Source organism: Myotis brandtii, unplaced genomic scaffold, assembly GCF_000412655.1.
Source record: "Myotis brandtii unplaced genomic scaffold, ASM41265v1 scaffold1167, whole genome shotgun sequence".
Lineage (NCBI taxonomy): Eukaryota > Metazoa > Chordata > Mammalia > Chiroptera > Vespertilionidae > Myotis > Myotis brandtii.
Window position 1 is genome coordinate 1,498,930 of NW_005354039.1, and position 17,191 is coordinate 1,516,120.

Genomic DNA, 17,191 nt, shown 5'->3' on the forward strand with positions numbered 1-17,191 from the left:
TCCATAATGAGCTCTTGCCTTTTGTCCTCAGCTGTCGGGAATTTTAGCCTCATTCACGTGGCTCTATGACTACCACCACTTCCTCTCCCAGCTGTCAGCTCCCCGAGGGCAGAGGCTAGGTCTGTTCTGTTCACCTTCCTCCTCCCAGTGCCTGGCACAGTGAACGTTTGCAGAATAAATGAATGAACAAACAGCAGCTACTTGTACGATTGCAATTGAGAAGGCAAGATGTGGTCCCTCCTAGCATGTGCCAGTTACCGAGGAAACGACACAGAGAGACAGGAAACACCCACGTGGCAGCACAGGGGAGGCGGTGGGAGAGCCTGCGCTCAGGGGAGGGTGTCCAGGGGTGGCCGGGCTGCTGGCCGGGCAGGCCTGACTCTCAGGGTACGTGTGTGACCCAGGCTGGCCCGAACCCCAGGGAAAGGGCTCTGAGCATCCCACGTTAAGGGTTGCACCCCACAGGACCCCTCCTGGCCTGTCCTCCACCCTGGGGTGCAGCCGGCAGGGCCGGAGAGATCATGTGGGTGCGACCCTTAACAACGGATGCTCAGTGCCCTTTCCTTTCCCGGGGATGCAGCCTCATCCTAATGTCTGAGGGGGCGCCCTCCTTGATATCCTCATAACCCCCGGCCACTCGGGTGACCCCTGGCCTCCCTGGAGCGCCGCCACTGCCAGGTAACACCTTCACCTTCCCACAGGAAGTGCAAGTGGACCTTCGAGGCGAGGTGCACCTGCGCTCGGGCCCTGGCTCCCAGGTGGGCCTTCACAGCCTCCCTGTGAGTCCCCGCCCACCTCACGCAGAACCCCCAGCTCCACCGGGGGTTCCCAAACTGATCTGATCAGAGGAAGGGAGGGGGTGCGGGGCCGGGAACAAAGCTGCTCGCACGCAGACACCAACGCCTCTCAGGAACATTCAGTAACCGGGGAACAGCTCGCACCCTCCACAGGCCCCGAGGGCTCGGCGGGATTATCATCCATCACACAGACAGAGATGTTGGCGACGCTCAGTCAACCAAAATAAGATGAAACTGTGCTCAAGTGTTCCGTACAAGGAGGCCAGGAAATGTACGCTGCGCGGCAGAAGTGAATATTGAAGACGGTTAATTTAAAAATATTTGATGCTTTAATTCAACTAACGTTTCGTCAATACTGGTGCGAGGCATTGTTCTGGGAGCGACGAGGATGAGCCAGGCACAGCCCACTGTCCTCGAGTGTCCCAGGGGCTGGAGGAGCTTGTGAACTGGCAAGACTCGTGTGGAAAAGGACTTTGCCAAGAGTTCCAACCAACCGACGATGACAGTGAGCGGGTCTCTCTGTGAACGACGCTCACATGATGCGCACAGGCCCCCAAGGGCGGGCAGAAATGGCTACATATGAACGACAGCAGCACACGCACGAAGCAACGTGAAGATGGGACCCCGCACGTATGTGTTCCACACCGCATGGTGTGTTCTCGTTGCCAGAAAGCAAACCTTCAACAAGGAAACATCCGATTGTGTTTTAGGAAAAACGATGCAGCAATACAGGCTTCTAGAAGCGGCACCGCCCTGCGAGCAGGCCCTTCTCTCCCGCACATGGCGCTGCTCCGGGACCACCCGCAAACCCCTGGCCTGTGAGGCCCCCGCCCCCAGCGGCCTCTCCCAGCGGAAAGGAGGCGGTGCAGATTACAGGCTTCTAGAAGCGGCACCGCCCTGCGAGCAGGCCCTCCACCCGCCACTCACTAGGCAGCCCGGTGGTGCCGTGTCCTGGTTGGAGGGGAGGGTTACAAAGGGAACAGAAGCAGCTCTTGATTATGACCATTTGCAAGTGCATAATAAGAGATCACGCCTCGTGTGGGCCTTGGATCATGTCTGCGCTCGTGCCCCACTGCGCGTGTCTGACGGGGGACAGGGGCACGTCAGGCAGGAAGGGACCGCCAGGCTGGCTGGGGTTGGGGGTGATGGCTGCTCACCTGCCCCCTCCACTGGGCCCACCACTGGCCCGTTAACTCTTCCAGGTCCTGGTGATCCTCGCATCACCTCTGAGACCAGGAACTGTGTGCCCGTTTTTTGCCTCTTTTCCCCGAGATCACGGGAAACAAAGGCGGTTTGAGCCGCCTCGATGGGGCCCAAGGGGCGTGTAGAGTGGGTGACGGGGGCCCAGTGGAGGCAGCTACGGTTTCAAACAACAGCTGGGCCAGGGAGTGGAGAAGGTTCTTCAATCTGAAGCTGAGAGGAAGGTTTTAAAAAAATAGCCAAGCTAATAATGTCTGAGCAAAGGGGGACCACAGGAGCCATGGTACTCGGACTCGACGAATTCAATCACTCAGGCAACGGCATCTGAGGATGGCACGCTGGGCGCCAGGGATGTGCTCGGTGTGAGGTGTCAAGACGTGCCCACGACACAGCCCCGGGGACGAGGTGCACAGCGCAGGCGTGCGTGCAAGAGCACCAAGTGTGACTAGGCGCTGACGCAGGACCGTGCGCATAGGGAATTATGCGCATAAACACGGAGGGACAAAGGGCCGCGGGATGCAGCCGGGGAGGTCCCAGAGCCAGCCTGTCTCAGGCAAGGCCAGATGTGCCCCAGAGGCCGGGGGAACCCCTCACATGCGTGCGTCTGTGAATGCCGCACACAGCGGCTCCGTCTGGGGTCCCTCTGCTCTGAGGCGGTGACAGACCCTCCAGGGCCCGAGGATGATGGGACGCGTATAGTGGGAAAGCACGTTCACTATCATATTCACTTTTTTTCAAACATAGGGTAGTATTTTGAAACATCAAATTGTGTCATAAAAGAATGTGGGAAGCCCAGCCAGCGTGGGTGGTGGTTGAACATCGACCCACACACCAGGAGTCAGGGCTGGATTCCTGGTCAGAGCGCATGCCTGGGTTGTGGGTTCACCCGGAGGGGGCGGGCAGGAGGCAGCTCTCATCATTGATGTCTCCCTCTCCCTGTTCCTCTCTCTGAAATCAATAAAACCATTTTTTTAAATAAAAAGAATGTGGAAAGTTTCCTTATTAATCCAAAGGGAGCCTGGGTTTCGAAAGGCGAAAGTCCGGACAGAGGAAGCGCCCCACAGCTCCCGGTCAGGAGCCGCGTGGGGACTCCCCAGGGTTCCGTGAGTAGAGATCAACGTGCATTAGAACTGGCCACTCCTCTGAGAAGGGGCCTCGCAGGGGTTCCTGAACACGTGCCTCCTAACATCTCCCAGCCGGGTGTGCACCTCAGGCCCATCTCTGGCCCCGCGCCCACCTGCTCGGGAGGAAGAACAGGTGGTAGACAGAGTCCAACACAATCAAGGGCGCCACGACCCTCATACAGCTTCCATAAGCCCTGAACACGGCCTGCTCCGCCCTCGGGGCTCCCCTGCTGGGGCTAGACTCCTGGAGCCCTCCTTACTAGCAGCTCCTTCCAGCCCTAAAGGAAGAAGTCCCTGGCTTCTGTGCCGCCCGCTGGCTCCTGGAAGTGACGGGGCCGAGCTGGGCATGTCCCCCAGACTTCCAGCCGCAGGTCCATGTGGCCCCATCAGGATCACTGAGGGATGACACTCGGACCAGCAGTCTCCCAGGGTGGCCAGGTCACAGGGCGGCCTGCCGCTCTCACCTCTGCTCCGGCTGGGCGGGGTCGGGGCAGGGCAGGCTCAGGAGGTGAAGGAGGCGGCTTACATCCATCTTGCTCCTCGCTTCATGGTCGCTTAGAGTTACAGCTCATAATGATAACAGCTGCCATTTACTGAGCACTTCGGCCATGCCTGGCACCAACTCAGCGCTCAACACACATTCTCATGAGCACATTCAATCTCATTTACGTTCACAATGGCCCCTTGAGGAAAGGTTTATGGCCTGAATGTCGTGGATGAGGCTCTCGGAGGCCTGAGAGGCTGGGTGGCTCGGCTAAGTTCATGTAACAAGGAGGTGGCAGAGCCAGGATGCAGACCCAGGTCCGTAACAATAAACACAAGGGCTTATTATATAACCCTCCGCGTGCTGTGCTGGGTTCGGCAGGCGTGCCTGACACGGATTATTCACTTAACAAGGCGAGACGGGGCAGACAGCTTAGGTCATTTGTCCCGGGTCACACAAGGGCAGCCAGTGGAGGGCAGGCTGGGGTCCAAGTCCCGATCTGACCTCTCACCCACACTCTCTGTGACCCCCACACTAGCCGAGGAGGGGCCCAGGAAACAATGCTGGTCTGAAGATAAACGGCAGCTCACTTTCCGAGACCGACACCGGCCATACCGGGAGCACGAAGGCAGGGAACTGATGGCCAGACAAAGCCGCTGCAGCCTCCCCAGCCCGGCCCTGGTTGCATAACCCACCTCTGCTTTCCGGAGGCCCTGGGGCCGGGCCTCCCACAGAGGATTTGCCACCCGCGTCCCCTGGCCCAGCCTCTGTTAAAGGAGCCTGCTTCTCAGAGTGACAGGCAGGAAGAGGCTAGACCAGTGGTCGGCAAACCGCGGCTTGTGAGCCACATGCGGCTTTTTGGCCCCTTGAGTGTGGCTCTTCCTAAGCCTTAGGAGTACCCTGATTAGGTTAATAACAATGTACCTACCGATATAGTTTAAGTTTAAAAAATTTGGCTCTCAAAAGAAATTTCAATCGTTGTACTGTTGATATTTGGCTCTGGTGACTAATGAGTTTGCCGACCACGGGGCTAGACCATTTGGGGTTGCTTCATCCTCACGTCCAGAGCCCTGATAATGCCCGCCCCTCTCAGCAGCCCCTGAGCTCATGGCTGCAGGTGTGGCTGGCTCCCCGGGGGCTGCCACGAAGTCCCAGCGTGGAGGGAGGGCGCTGGCTGCGGTCAGCACTGGCCATGCGAGGACCCCTTGCCAGCTCTGCCGCGAAGACGCTAGCTCTGAAATGCGACAGTCCCAGCGCATGTGCCCAGCGTCTCCACCTGACCTCAAAGACACTGACATCTCAGCCCTGCTTGTCGGAAGGTGAGGCAGGAGCCTCAGTTATCCTTCCGCCACCCCTCCCCCTAGAATCTGGTGGGCAGCACCTTCACTGCAGGTCGGGCCGATGATGCCAAGAGCATCCAGAAAACAGTTCCCACGGCCCTACTGCTGCCAGGCCCCGGACTAGGCGAGAGCACGAGAAGGCTCACGGGCTGAGGGGCAGAAAGACGAGAACACGGATGCACACGGAAGTCCTTGGCCCCCACCTCACTCTGCAGCCTCGCCAAGCCCATCGCGCCCGCTGAGCGTCACTGTCTGCTCCCAGCACTCCCGGGATTTCCATGCCTCCATGCCTTTGCCCGGGCTGTGCCGCATGGTAGTGAGCTTCTAAGCCTCCCTCAGGAATAACGCAAATGTGTTCTCCTCCGTGACTCCCTCCTCGATGCCCACTCCCTCCCGTGAGCTCCCACAGTGAGCGTCCAGAGGGGAGTGCCGATTGCATCCTACTGACTGTCTCTCCAGTGACTGCACAGACCCCGCGGGCCCAGGTCGGGAGACCCTCCCACCCCCCAGCTCAGCCCCCGCCAACTCAGCCAGGGACACGTCAGCCCTCGGCAGCTGCTCCCGAGGCCAGCACTGTCTTCTCTGCTTCCAGGGTCATCCTAACTCTCGGAAGGTCGGTGTATGTGAAAATGCCCTCTCCCTTCCCCACGCCCGCTCCAGGGCCTGGGACACAGTCAATTATCCTCGAAGCCGGTATAAAACACAGCAGCCTAGACAAACACCCTCAGGCTCCTGAAGATTCCAGGGCAGCAGCACTAACGAGCAATTAGGGACCCGGGTGATGTGCCGGTGCGGACTCCAAGGAGAGGGGTGATGGTCAGGCAGGTGCAGTCAGGCCCGACCCTCAGGCCCCGGAACTCCCAGCCCGGGAGGTTCATTTACGCTGCGGAAGTCAGCAGCCTGTGCCCAGGAATGGCCTGGGAGCCCTGGACACCGTGTGGAGGCGGTCTGACTTCATTCTGCGGGCAGTAGGGAGCCACTGAAGACTTCAGGGGGTGGGCAGAGCGCACGGATCAAGCCGCACGTGGGCAAGATGAACAAGCAGAGGCGCAGGGAACGAGCTGGGAGGCTCATGAGACTCCCCTGCAGGCAGCCGGGAGCTGGTGGGGAGGCCGTGCGGTGGCCTCGCTCCCTGGAGGCCGGAGTCCACGCCTGTCTGGCCTGGAAACTTGGCACAGCAGAGGTGCTTCCGGGCAGAGGGGTCTCTGGCAGGCCCGGCAGATCGTAATCCCGCCCAGCCTCAGTTTCTCCATCTGTCACCTGGGAGAGTCGCCCCTCCCACAGAAGGCAGATGACAAGGGCGAGGAGGGAGTTCGTGAGGGAGCGAGGAAAGATCCCCCAAGCTGTGTCTGAGAAAGGCCCGATTCTTTCTTGGTTTGGAGGCCGGGGCTACAGGCAGCCTCTGAAGAGAAGCTGGCTCCCCCCTCCCTGCCCCCTCCCAGCTGCCCCAGCAGCAGGAGAGGCACCTGCTGGCCACCCTCCTGCCTCGGGGGACAGAGGGCAGGCGCCATCCACCCCAAGTTAAGGTCAGCGGACAGCACAGGGCCGCGTGGGAAAGGCACCGGGCAGGCCTTCCGAGGTGTGGCAGCTGGCCGGGCGCAGCAGTGAGGCGACAACAGAGGACAAGAGGCTGCACAAAATTACCGTTCCTGGCAACAGCTGCTAAACGGATTTGCCAACACTGCTTCCTGCTGCCTGCGTTCTCTCGAATGTACAATGACCAGACCCAGGGGAAAGGGCCGCGAAGCTCCGGTGGCAAGGGGCCCGAGGGGGTGCCAGACAGCTGTCTCAGAAGGGAGCCCAACCCCGACCCCGACCCCAACCCCAACCCCAACCCAGGCCTAGAGGCGGTTTTGCTCACTCATGAGGGGACGGCCGGCCTCCCAGTGACTCTCATCCATGACTCAGCAAACTCAAACCCCTTGCAAACCCCCAGATGTGTCCAGGCTCCGCCCAGCATCCCGGGGTGTGTGACAAACCTCGGCGGGGAGGTTTGCTCCAGGGGCGGCCAGGGGGCCTATGATCCCTTCTCCAGTGTTAGAGGCACTTAGTCAATGGCCTTGGCACCTAATATCACCTTCCTTTGGGGGGTGTGTGTCTCCTATGAGTCTTCAGCTCTTTTTACCCCCCAAAGAGTGAGCAAAGTTCTGAGTTGAGATGTGAGGCCCTGGCTATGCCACCAGGAGCAAGTCATCTCTCAGAGCCTCAGTTTCTCCAGCTGGGAAATGGGTTTAATCACTGTCTTTTGCCTCCCTACCTCCTGGGGGCTATAAAGGGTATACGGCATCACAGAAACATCAGAGACAGAGGGGCGTCTCAGAAGCACAAGCCGACCCCCACACTGGCGTCCCCCTGCTAAGAGGACAGGAACTCAACCCCAGCCTGAGACAGAGAGATTTGGAAAGCAAACCTGCCATTGCTTTAAAGTAACAGCACACCAAGCTCCGTCTACTGCCCCAGAACCTGCTCCTCGGGCCTGCACTGGCCCCCGCAGGTCAGGGGGTGCAGCGGCCACAGCTGTGAGCTAAAGCTTACGCGTCTGTGCCTCTGGAGTACAGCCTGGTTTACTGTTTTAGAGCCTCCAATAGGCTCTCTCGCCCACCATGCAGTCCCCCTCCAGGTCTGCCTCTGGACCTGACCTCCCCAGAGACCCACTTGCTTCCTGAATAGAAAGAACTCTTTTCCCGATGGCTCTGCTGCATATAGGACACGCCTTAGCCAGGCACCAGGGCCCTTCACAAGCCTCACTTCACTCACTCCACCCTCCTCGGCCCGCCTCCCTCTCCCTGCCGACTCCCCGACATCCCCAAACCATTCGCTATGCCAAATGCACGCCTCCCCCCAGGCCCTGCACTCCACTGTCCCCCTGCCTCTACAGAGGTGTGCCTCCTCCTGCACTGCCCTCCCCAGGCACCTGGGTCTCCACCCTCCAGGCCCCCACCCCCCTGCTCACAGAGCTCTCGGGCGCCCTCTGCCTGGGGCCACTCCATGCCCTGCTCCTACAGCACTCCTCCCGCTGCACTACACCCTCTGTCACAGTGGGGAGCTCCTGGAGGGCAGGGTGTGGCACGCAGGCAGGCTAAGTGGACAGGGTCTCTGGAGGGCTGCCGGAGACGCCATTGTGGTTAACTTAGTTCAGTGGTTCTCAACCTTCTGGCCCTTTAAATACAGTTCCTCATGTTGTGACCCAACCATAAAATTATTTTCGTTGCTACTTCATAACTGTGATGTTGCTACTGTTATGAATCATAATGTAAATATCTGAGATGCAGGATGGTCTTAGGCGACCCCTGTGAAAGGGTCGTTCGACCGCCAAAGGGGTCGCGACCCACAGGTTGAGAACCGCTGACCTAGTTCTTCCTAACAGAAAGGAGCCAAGGGAAGGCCAAACCTCACAGGCATGCCATGTGGGCAGCTCTGCCGGGAAGCTGCAGCCTTACAGCCCCAGGGGGCCTCCCGTCTACTCCCCGAAGATAGCGGGGGGAGGGCGCTGGACAGATGGGAGACAGACACCAGTAAAGTTGGGGTGACATAGGGAAGGTGCTTACTGTCCGTCACACCCGAGAACAGAGGTTATCAGCCGGAATGGGCATGGTCGCTGCAAGGGGGCAAAATTTGGAATATTTAATTCCCTAAACCAGGGGTGGGGACATCTGGCCCACGGAATCATTTGGTCTGTCCTGCCAAGGCATTAGGGGTGAGTTAATTAAATGTTTGACGCAGTGTAGCAGCTACTTTTTAAGCTGATAATTTTGTATGGCCCGCGAACGGTGCTGTAAATGTCCACAGGGCCCTCGGCAGAAACGAGGTGCCCCACCCCTACAACGAAGGCCTGCGCTCTCACGCTCTCGGTTCCTCCTGATGGACTCCTGGCTTGTGGGGCTCTCATGCTCCTGCTCCCCTACATTCGCCCACACGGCCCACAGCCAACATTCGCCCACACACAATGACTAATGGACTGGAACTAGCCTGATGCTGCAACACTAGAGACTGGTGTTGCTTTGAGCTTTACTGAAGGGATGCAATTCCTTGGAAATAAAAACTTTCTGCCATATCGCATCCTCCATGGGGGCCTCTGGAAATCCTTACTCCAGTGGTACCCCAAGAACCCCACTCCCACTCACAATGGGGAAAGACCACCCACACATTTCTCTGGTATCACAGGTTCTAATTGAATGGCCATAAGGCTGGTCTCCCGGAAGCTCTGGGATTTGCCACCAGAGGGTCTCAAGGTTCCCCAAGCCCACCCTGGCTCTTGGCAGCTCTTCATCTGCCCTTGACCTTGAGCTGAAGGTCAGTGGCACGGCAGGGTGAGCAGACGGTCTCTGGACTGCTCCAGGTGGCAAGAAAGAAGCTCCTCTGGGGGAAGAAAGACCCACCGCAGGCACCGGAGCAGCAAGAAAGAAGCGTGCCTAACGGAGACGTTCTGACCGCCAGATCCTGAGCAGGCACGCGTTCCACGGGGCTGCGTGGTGTCTGCTCCCACCCTCCGATCCCGCACCAGCAGCCAGGTCCAATCTCGCCAAGCAGCCTGGGTGACACAGCAGCCAGCGCAGGCCCTCAGGGCAGGCGGATTAAGTGACTTTTTCCGGGAATTTAGGAAACATCAGTAGCTGAATGAAAAAAATCCATCTTGGTAATGAGGCCCAAGCGCACGTCTGCTACATCTGAATTAGGTTGAGGAGGACAGGGGCACGGCGAGGCCAGTCTGGATGCAGCGACTATTGCTCAGGGCTGCTGCTGCTCTTGTGGCCACACCCGAGGGTCAGCGGGGGACATGGACGGGCTTCGTCGCGCCCCCATTCAGGAGGGAGACCCTGCAACAAGCTGCACCCTCCTAACCTTGTGCACTGTTGGTGGGAATATAAAATGGTGCGGCCGTCACGGGAAGCAGGACGGCAACTCCTCCAACAGCGAAACAGAATGATCACGTGGTCCAGCAGCTGCTTCTGGGGACAAGCCCCAAAGACTCGAAAGCAGGGACTCAAGGGGATGTTTGCACACACGTTCCTGGGAGGACCATTCACAACAGCTGAGAGGCAGAAGCAAACCCAGAGTCCGCTGATGGAGGAGCGGGTCAGCACCATGCGACATCTACATACAATGGAATATTAGCCTTAGAAAGAGGGGCCTCCTGGCACCTGCTACCACCTGGATGGGTCTTGGTGACAATACGTTAAGTGAAACAAGCCAGTCACAGGAAGACAAGTACTGTAGGACTCCGCTTTATATGAGGTCCCTAAGGTGGGCAAATGCATAGCAACAGAAAGTAGGAGGGTGGATGCCAGGGGCTGGGGAAGGGGGGCGGGGATGGGGAGTTAATATTTACTGGGGACAGAGTTTTGGTTTTGCAACATGAGCTAGTTCTGGAGGTGATGGTGGTGATGATAGCGCAACATGAACGTAAGTCGTGCCCCTAAACTGTATGTACACTTAAAAGTGGTTTAAAAAGTAAATTGTATGTTATGTATATTTACCACAAGTTAAAAATAATTTTTAAAATGGCCTCCTCCTATTTCAGGGACTCAAGTGAATCCAGGGAGCAGGGTGGGGGCGGGGGGGGCAGCCCCCATCCCACAGACTCCACAAGGGCCAGGCCTCAAAGCTTTGAAGGGTCACTTGCGGGGCCTCCCCCTCCCCGGGCCTCCCTGGCGCTCTTTCTGTTCTCACTCACACCCCATTCTTCCCAACCCCGCACCTCGTCCACGCTGCTCCCTCTGCTCAGGACCCTTTCTGCCAGATCTGACTTTTTCTTGTTATGGTCTCAGCTCAAATGTCACCTCCTCATCTGAGGCCCTCGCTGTACATGCAAAATAAAATAACTGCCCCCCACGCCCTCCCCACTGGCTCTTACAGTGCCCGCCCTCCTTCCCTCCCTGCTTTGTGTGTTTTTGCCACTTTCTGGAATGACTGTATTTATTTGCTCTTGTCCGTATCGCCTTTTCTTAGCTTATAACGCCATGGGGTTGATGCAGCAGAGCAGTTATTCATAAAAATGCTCAGAACCAGACTCCTTGGGTTCAAATACTGGCTCCACAACTAACTAGCTGAGTCACCTTGGGCGAGATTCTTAACCACTCTGTGCCTCAGTTTACACATCTGTAAAGGGGGAATGATAACAGTGCCAACCCCATAGGGCTGCTAGGAGGACTGAAGGAGTTAACATGTGACGGGCCCTTAGAGCAGCGTCTAGCAGAGTAAGTAAGAGAAGTACTGGCTCTTATGACTACGAGGGCGAGGCCGCCTCCTACCTTGTTCATCACAGTACCTCCAGGGCCTGGCATATCATCAGTACCCGATAAAACGCTGTAGCATGAAATGAATGAAAAAATTCTGCAGAGACAAGCCCTTCATGAAGTTAAATTTCATTTGCAAGGATGGGCCTAGGGAGCTGAGTTGGCTCCGAAGGAAGGAAAAGTCTCCCCAAAGGGCTGCCCACGCTCCCACCGCCCAGGCCCTGGACCCCTGAGGTGCGCCCAGCCAGCCCCAGTGTTTAGCTGTTGGAGTGGGAACATCCTGAGAACATCAGGCTGCTTCTGAAAGTCCAGGGAAAGACATTTTACCCCCAGTGGTGGGGAGGGCAGCCAGCCCACCACGGCCAGCACTGGACAGAGCGTGGGGGAAGGGTGGCCTCAGACAGGGCCTTCTGGGTGCTCCTGGGGGCCTCAAAGGCATCACCCATCACCCACGCCTTGGCCCTTAAAGGGACTTCTCCTGTGTTCGTTTCTCTCTGTCTCTCTCTCTCTCTCTGTCTCTTACCATTGTACTTTTCCCATTTAAATCTGAAATCAGTGCAGAATCGATGTGTATGTGGTGTGAGGTAAAGGTCAGGATACATTTCTTCCATACGAATATCCAATGACCTCGCGTTATTTATCCAAAAGACCATTCTGTACCCACCTCATGCCAATGTTCCCTCTGTCATAAATTGGCCTTATTGTCTCTCATTTTTGTCTTAGGTGTATAGAAATACCAATTTTCTTGTACACCGAAGTTGTATACAACAGCCTTGCTAAAGGCACCTACTAATGCTAGCCATTCACATTTAGGTTCTTTCAGATTTTCTAGTTATATAATCATGTTATTCGTGAATAATGATAGTTATTTGTTTTTGTTAATCCTCACTCGAGGGCATTTTCCCCATTGATTATTAGAGAGAGGGAGGGAGGGAGAGAGACACATTGATGTGAGAGATGCATCAGTTGGTTGCCTCCCACATGGCCCCAACTGGGGCCGGGGATTGAACCTGCAACCCAGGTACCACGCCCTTGACCTGGAATCAAATCTGAGACCCTTCTGTGCACGGGCCGGCCCTCTAACCACGGAGACACACATAAGGACAGTTTAGCTCTTCTTTTCTGATCCTTATGCCATACGTTTCTTTTTCTTGCCTGATTGCACTGGCTGGGCCTCCAGTACAACACTGGGTAGAAGTGGCCATAAAGATACAAAGAACTTGTCTTATTCCCGGTTTTAGGAGAAAAGTTTTCAATATTTCATCGAGTAAGATATTTCGCCTCCTGTGTTCTTTATTTTTTTAAACATATTTTTATGTTTAAAAGGGAGACAGAGATAGAAACATCAGTGATGAGAGAGAATCATTGATCGGCCGCCTCCTGTACGTCCCCTACTGGGGACTGAGCCTGCAACCTGGGGATGTGCCCTGACCGAGAATCGAACCGTGACCTCCCTGTTCATAGGTAGACGCTCAACCACTGAGCCACGCCGGCTGAGCTCTCCTGGGTTCTTTAGGAAGATATCCCCGCTTTTCCCAGGAAGGAAAAGCACACCAGGCGAGGAACGGAGGGGCAGCACAGCAAGCGCCCCTGGGGGACCCCGCGCCCCACTGCCCAGCCAGGTGACCCAGGAGGCCACACGGCGCCCACCGAGCCCGTTTCCCACCTGTGACTGGGAAACAGCCTCACTCCCAGTTCCGACAGCTTTGTGCTGAGGAGCAAAAGGGGGTGATGTTAGTGAAAGCACTTGGTAGACTCTAAAGCAGCGGTTCTCAATCTGGGGGTCGAACGACCCTTTCACAGGGGTCGCCTACGACCATTGGAAAACACATATTGAATATATCATTACATATTGTTTTTGTGATTAATCACTATGCTTTAATTATGTTCAATGAAAATACATCCTGCATATCAGATATTTACAGTTATGAAGTTGCAACTAAAATAGTTTTATGGTTGGGGGTCACCACAACATGAGGAACTGTATTAAAGGGTCGCGGCATTAGGAAGGTTGAGAACCACTGGTCTAACACACACAGTGACACCATGGCCTCGGTGCTCACGGTTGGCAAGGCTAGCACGGCCCGAGGGAGGGCGCAGGACACTCTGCCCTAGGGGTGGGGACGCGCCAGTGGGGGGACGCGGGTTGTGTGTGGGGGTGTGGGGGTGTGGGGGTGTGGTGTGTGAAGGTGGGGTGCAGTGTGAGGGGTGTGGGGCTGTGTGTGAGGGTGTGGGGGTGTGGGGATGTGGTATGTGAAGGTGGGGTGCAGTGTGAGGGGAGTGGGGGCTGTGTGTGAGGGTGTGGGGGTGTGGGAGGTGTGGTATGTGAAGGTGGGGTGCAGTGTGAGGGGAGTGGGGTTGTGTGGTGCGTGGGCGGGTGTGGGGAGGGCAAGGGGTGGCCGAGAAGCAGAGGGAAGGCCGGCCACTCCAGGTCCTTCACCACCACCCTGAGCCAGGCCTGGTGCCGGGACCTCAGAGCAGGAGTTTTCAAACCTAAAGAGAATCGGAATCCCCTGGATCTTGTTAAACACAGATCCCGCCCCCACCGCCAGCTTCTGTTCTGTAGGGCAATGCACTGAATGGGTGGGGCCCCCTTGATGGGGTTAGTGGCCCTCAGGTTACCGCCAGCTTTCCTGCTGGGGGTCTCGGCTGAGCCCCCTCCCATACCTCCCCAGAGCCTCAAGCAGGCTGTGGGGCCGGGTCAGGTTCTGGCTGGCGCCTTCCCTCCAGCACCTCCCCATCCTGAGCAGGGACGCCCACCCCTCACGCAGCTGGACTTCTCTACGGACCAGCTTAGAGCAGAGTGCGATGCTGCCTCGTCCTCTCTCACGGGGACTCGGCACACATCGCTGAGACAACCGCGTCCTGGGCAGCCTCCGCGGCACCCTCACCATGAGACACACTTTGTCTGAAGCCAGAAAAAAAAATCCCATTGCTTCCCTTGCACGGTGATAGCGCCATCCAGGGCCTGGGCGGGCTTTCCTGCAGCCCGGCCCCGCCTCCCATCGCTGGTGAAACCCGACTCCAATTAAACCACAAGCTGGCTGACTCAGATCCTGAGCAATTAGGAGTGCCAGGCCTCTCTAATTAACCAGCGGCCCCTCTCCCTTCCCACCACAGCCCTCCCCTAATGAGGGCGGGCAGCCTGGGCGTGCGGGCCCAATTACTGAGGGGCGGCTGCCACAAGTGCCCGCCTCAAGGGTTCCACCCGCACACTCGTTAGCTTGTGGCTGCTGAAACCGGCCAGGGCTCCTGCAGGAGACGCCTCCGTGTGGCCAGGAGCCCCCGCAGACCTGCCCCCAGGCCTGGATCTGGATACTCCCCACGTCCGATCGCCCCAGCAGCCTGCCCATGGCCACACGCCTCCGGGACACACCTGCCCGCCGGTGCAAAAGGTGAGGAGGTAGGAAGTGGAGATGGAAATAAACAGAAGCGCCCCAGTCACTGGCGAACCCAGAGTGGAGGGACCCGGATACCCCCCGCTAGGCCAGTGCCCTGTTACAGCTCTCAGGCCCCCAGGGCTGCCTCTGTAACCCAGTCACATCTGTAATGAATTACCCACAGTCCCAGAGGGCAGGGTCTGTGTCTCCACACCGCATCCCTGTGCCGGCACCAGGAGGAGTCCAGGACGTATTTGTTGGCTGAGAGAACGGATGACACGGTCCTCCCCTCCCAGACACCAGTGCCCCGATAGGGGCTAACGCTTGGCTGGGGGCTCTCCTGGTTCTCTAAGTGATCCAGGCCTGGCTGGTGGCGGCAGGGTGCCTGGGTGATATCTTTGATCATCTCCCAGGGGCCCTGGGGCCCTGTGGACCTGCCCACTCTGCTCAAATGCAGCTTGGCCCTCAAGAGCTCTTCCTTCTCACAAGGCCCATCGCCCACAAGGCAGTGGTTCTCAACCTTCTGGCCCTTTAAATACAGTTCCTCATGTTGTGACCCAACCATAAAATTATTTTCGTTGCTACTTCATAACTGTAATGTTGCTACTGTTATGAATCGTCATGTAAATATCTGATATGCAGGATGGTCTTAGGCGACCCCTGTGACAGGGTCGTTCGACCGCCAAAGGGGTCGCGACCCACAGGTTGAGAACCGCTGCACAAAGGTCTCAGCTCTGCCCCATGTCTTCAAGTCCCCATGATCTCGCTTCTGTCCCTCCTCTAAGTTCCACACGTTCCTAAGTCAAATCTGATGTCATGTCCCGCGTTTTTTCTTCTTTCGGTCCACTTCTCCCTGCCCTCGGGCCTGCGTCCTCACAGCCCGGGGCTTGCCCAGCCCGTTTCCAGCTGCACGTCTTTGCTGTGCTGCTCTCCCGTGCCCGGAATGCCCCTCACTCTACTCTCCGCCTCTCAGAAGGCTTCAGGAGCCAGCGCCTCCAGGCAGCCCTCCCGATTGCTCTTAGTCCTGGAAACCTTGGTCCCCACTATGGTCAGCATCACTCCAGAGAATACTGTCTTCCCACTTTGACCATCGGGACCTGAGGGAAGTGATTGTTATGGACACGTGTCCTTTTGGGTTCCCCTAACCCAGAATTAGCCCACAGCAGGCTGAGAAAGCAGACCGATAGCATAGGAAGTGCAATCCTAGCATACGATTGGGCTCGGAGGAGAGTTGTATTTACTTAATAAAAACCAATAACGTTTATTGAGGACTTACTGTGCCATACAAGGCTTTAAGAGTTCTGCATATAATATTTAACCTGCATAACTCTAGAAGGCACGTAGTATGACAGTCCCCATCTTACAGATCAGGACGATGATAAAACACATGATTAAACAAGCGTTCTGAGGTCATGCGGCTAATGGGAGAGCCTCATTCTCACCTGGACCTGTGAGGCCCAGAGGTCCACTCCCCAGGGCTGGTCCCAGAAGCCAGGCCATCTGACCTTCAGGCTCCAATCCTTCCCACCAGGAAGCATAGGGTACCATGTGCTTACACATGTGTATACACACACACACACACACACATGCATGTGCGTACACACACGCATGCACACACACACACACACACACATGCACGCACTCCTGGGAGCCAGGATGCAAAGCCACAGAGCTGGGCCAGCACTAGAACTGGTCCAGGCTGGGCAGCCAGCGTGGCAGGGCCAGAGCAGGGCCTTACCTTCCTGCAGTCTTTGCAGAACACGGACGAGCTGCCCAGATAGCCCAGCACCTCTCCACAGAGCAGACACTGGGACAGGCCGTTCCCCATCACGTTGCGCCTCATGGTGTCCAGCCGTTCCACCAGCCGCCTGCAGCACAGGACACAGTCCGATGGGAGGGACTTCCTGTCTCCATCCCGACCACTGCCCGGACATGGCTGCCTTGGGCCCCACCCTACACAAGCCTCGTGTGCTGTTCCCTCGCCCGGGGCACTGTTCCCTGCCTCGCCTCTTTCCCTGGCTAGAACCCCTAATCATTCACTTACTCGCCAATACTGATTGAGCATCCGTGAGGTGCTGGATGCTGGGAATATGGTAGCAAACAAGCCAGAGGCAGACATGGTCCCTGCTCTCACGGAACTTATGCTCAATAAAGGGAGAAAGTCCAGGCACAAGGAAACAAGCAAACTGCCTTCCGAGGGGAAAGCGCCATGAAATAAAGTGAGTGGGCGGGAGGGAGGCTCCGAGGGCCAGGGGCATGTTAGACGTGACCCGGGGAGGCCTCTCTGAGGACATCCGGCTGAGAGCTGAAGGATGACAAGGACCGAACCATGTGCAGAGCTGGGGAGGGAAAGCCCGAGGCAGAGGGAAGCCTGGAACGTTCCTCGTGAGGAAGGGCCCGCACATCAGCATGATCAGAAGGCCAGGGTGGCTGTGCTCCGAGCACCCGGCAGGGGGCCTGGGATGAAGGCAGGCGGGAGGGGTGAGGAAGGCGGATTACATGGTTCTGTCGGCCACAAAACGGAGCTTGGATTATTCTCTCAGATCAATGGGAAGCTACTGAGGAGTTTTAAGCAGAGGAGTGATTTGATCCGAGTGACATTTTTAAAAGCTCACTCAGGATTACAGGGG

At 57.1% G+C, this 17,191-nt stretch overlaps 1 protein-coding gene across 12 annotated transcripts in view; it reads right to left on the bottom strand.

Moving 5' to 3' along the window:
• RPH3AL (rabphilin 3A-like (without C2 domains)) overlaps nucleotides 1-17,191 on the bottom strand; it is a 106,944-nt gene that overhangs the window by 52,848 nt on the left and 36,905 nt on the right. For 11 of the 12 annotated variants that reach the window (XM_014529561.1, XM_014529544.1, XM_005858325.2 and 8 more), the window contains exon 4: nucleotides 16,300-16,429. The exons of the other annotated variant lie outside the window; for it this stretch is intronic. In XM_014529561.1, coding sequence (XP_014385047.1) covers nucleotides 16,300-16,429 — 130 coding nt within the window. The remainder of the gene's footprint in view (nucleotides 1-16,299; nucleotides 16,430-17,191) is intronic. 12 annotated transcript variants of the gene reach the window in all.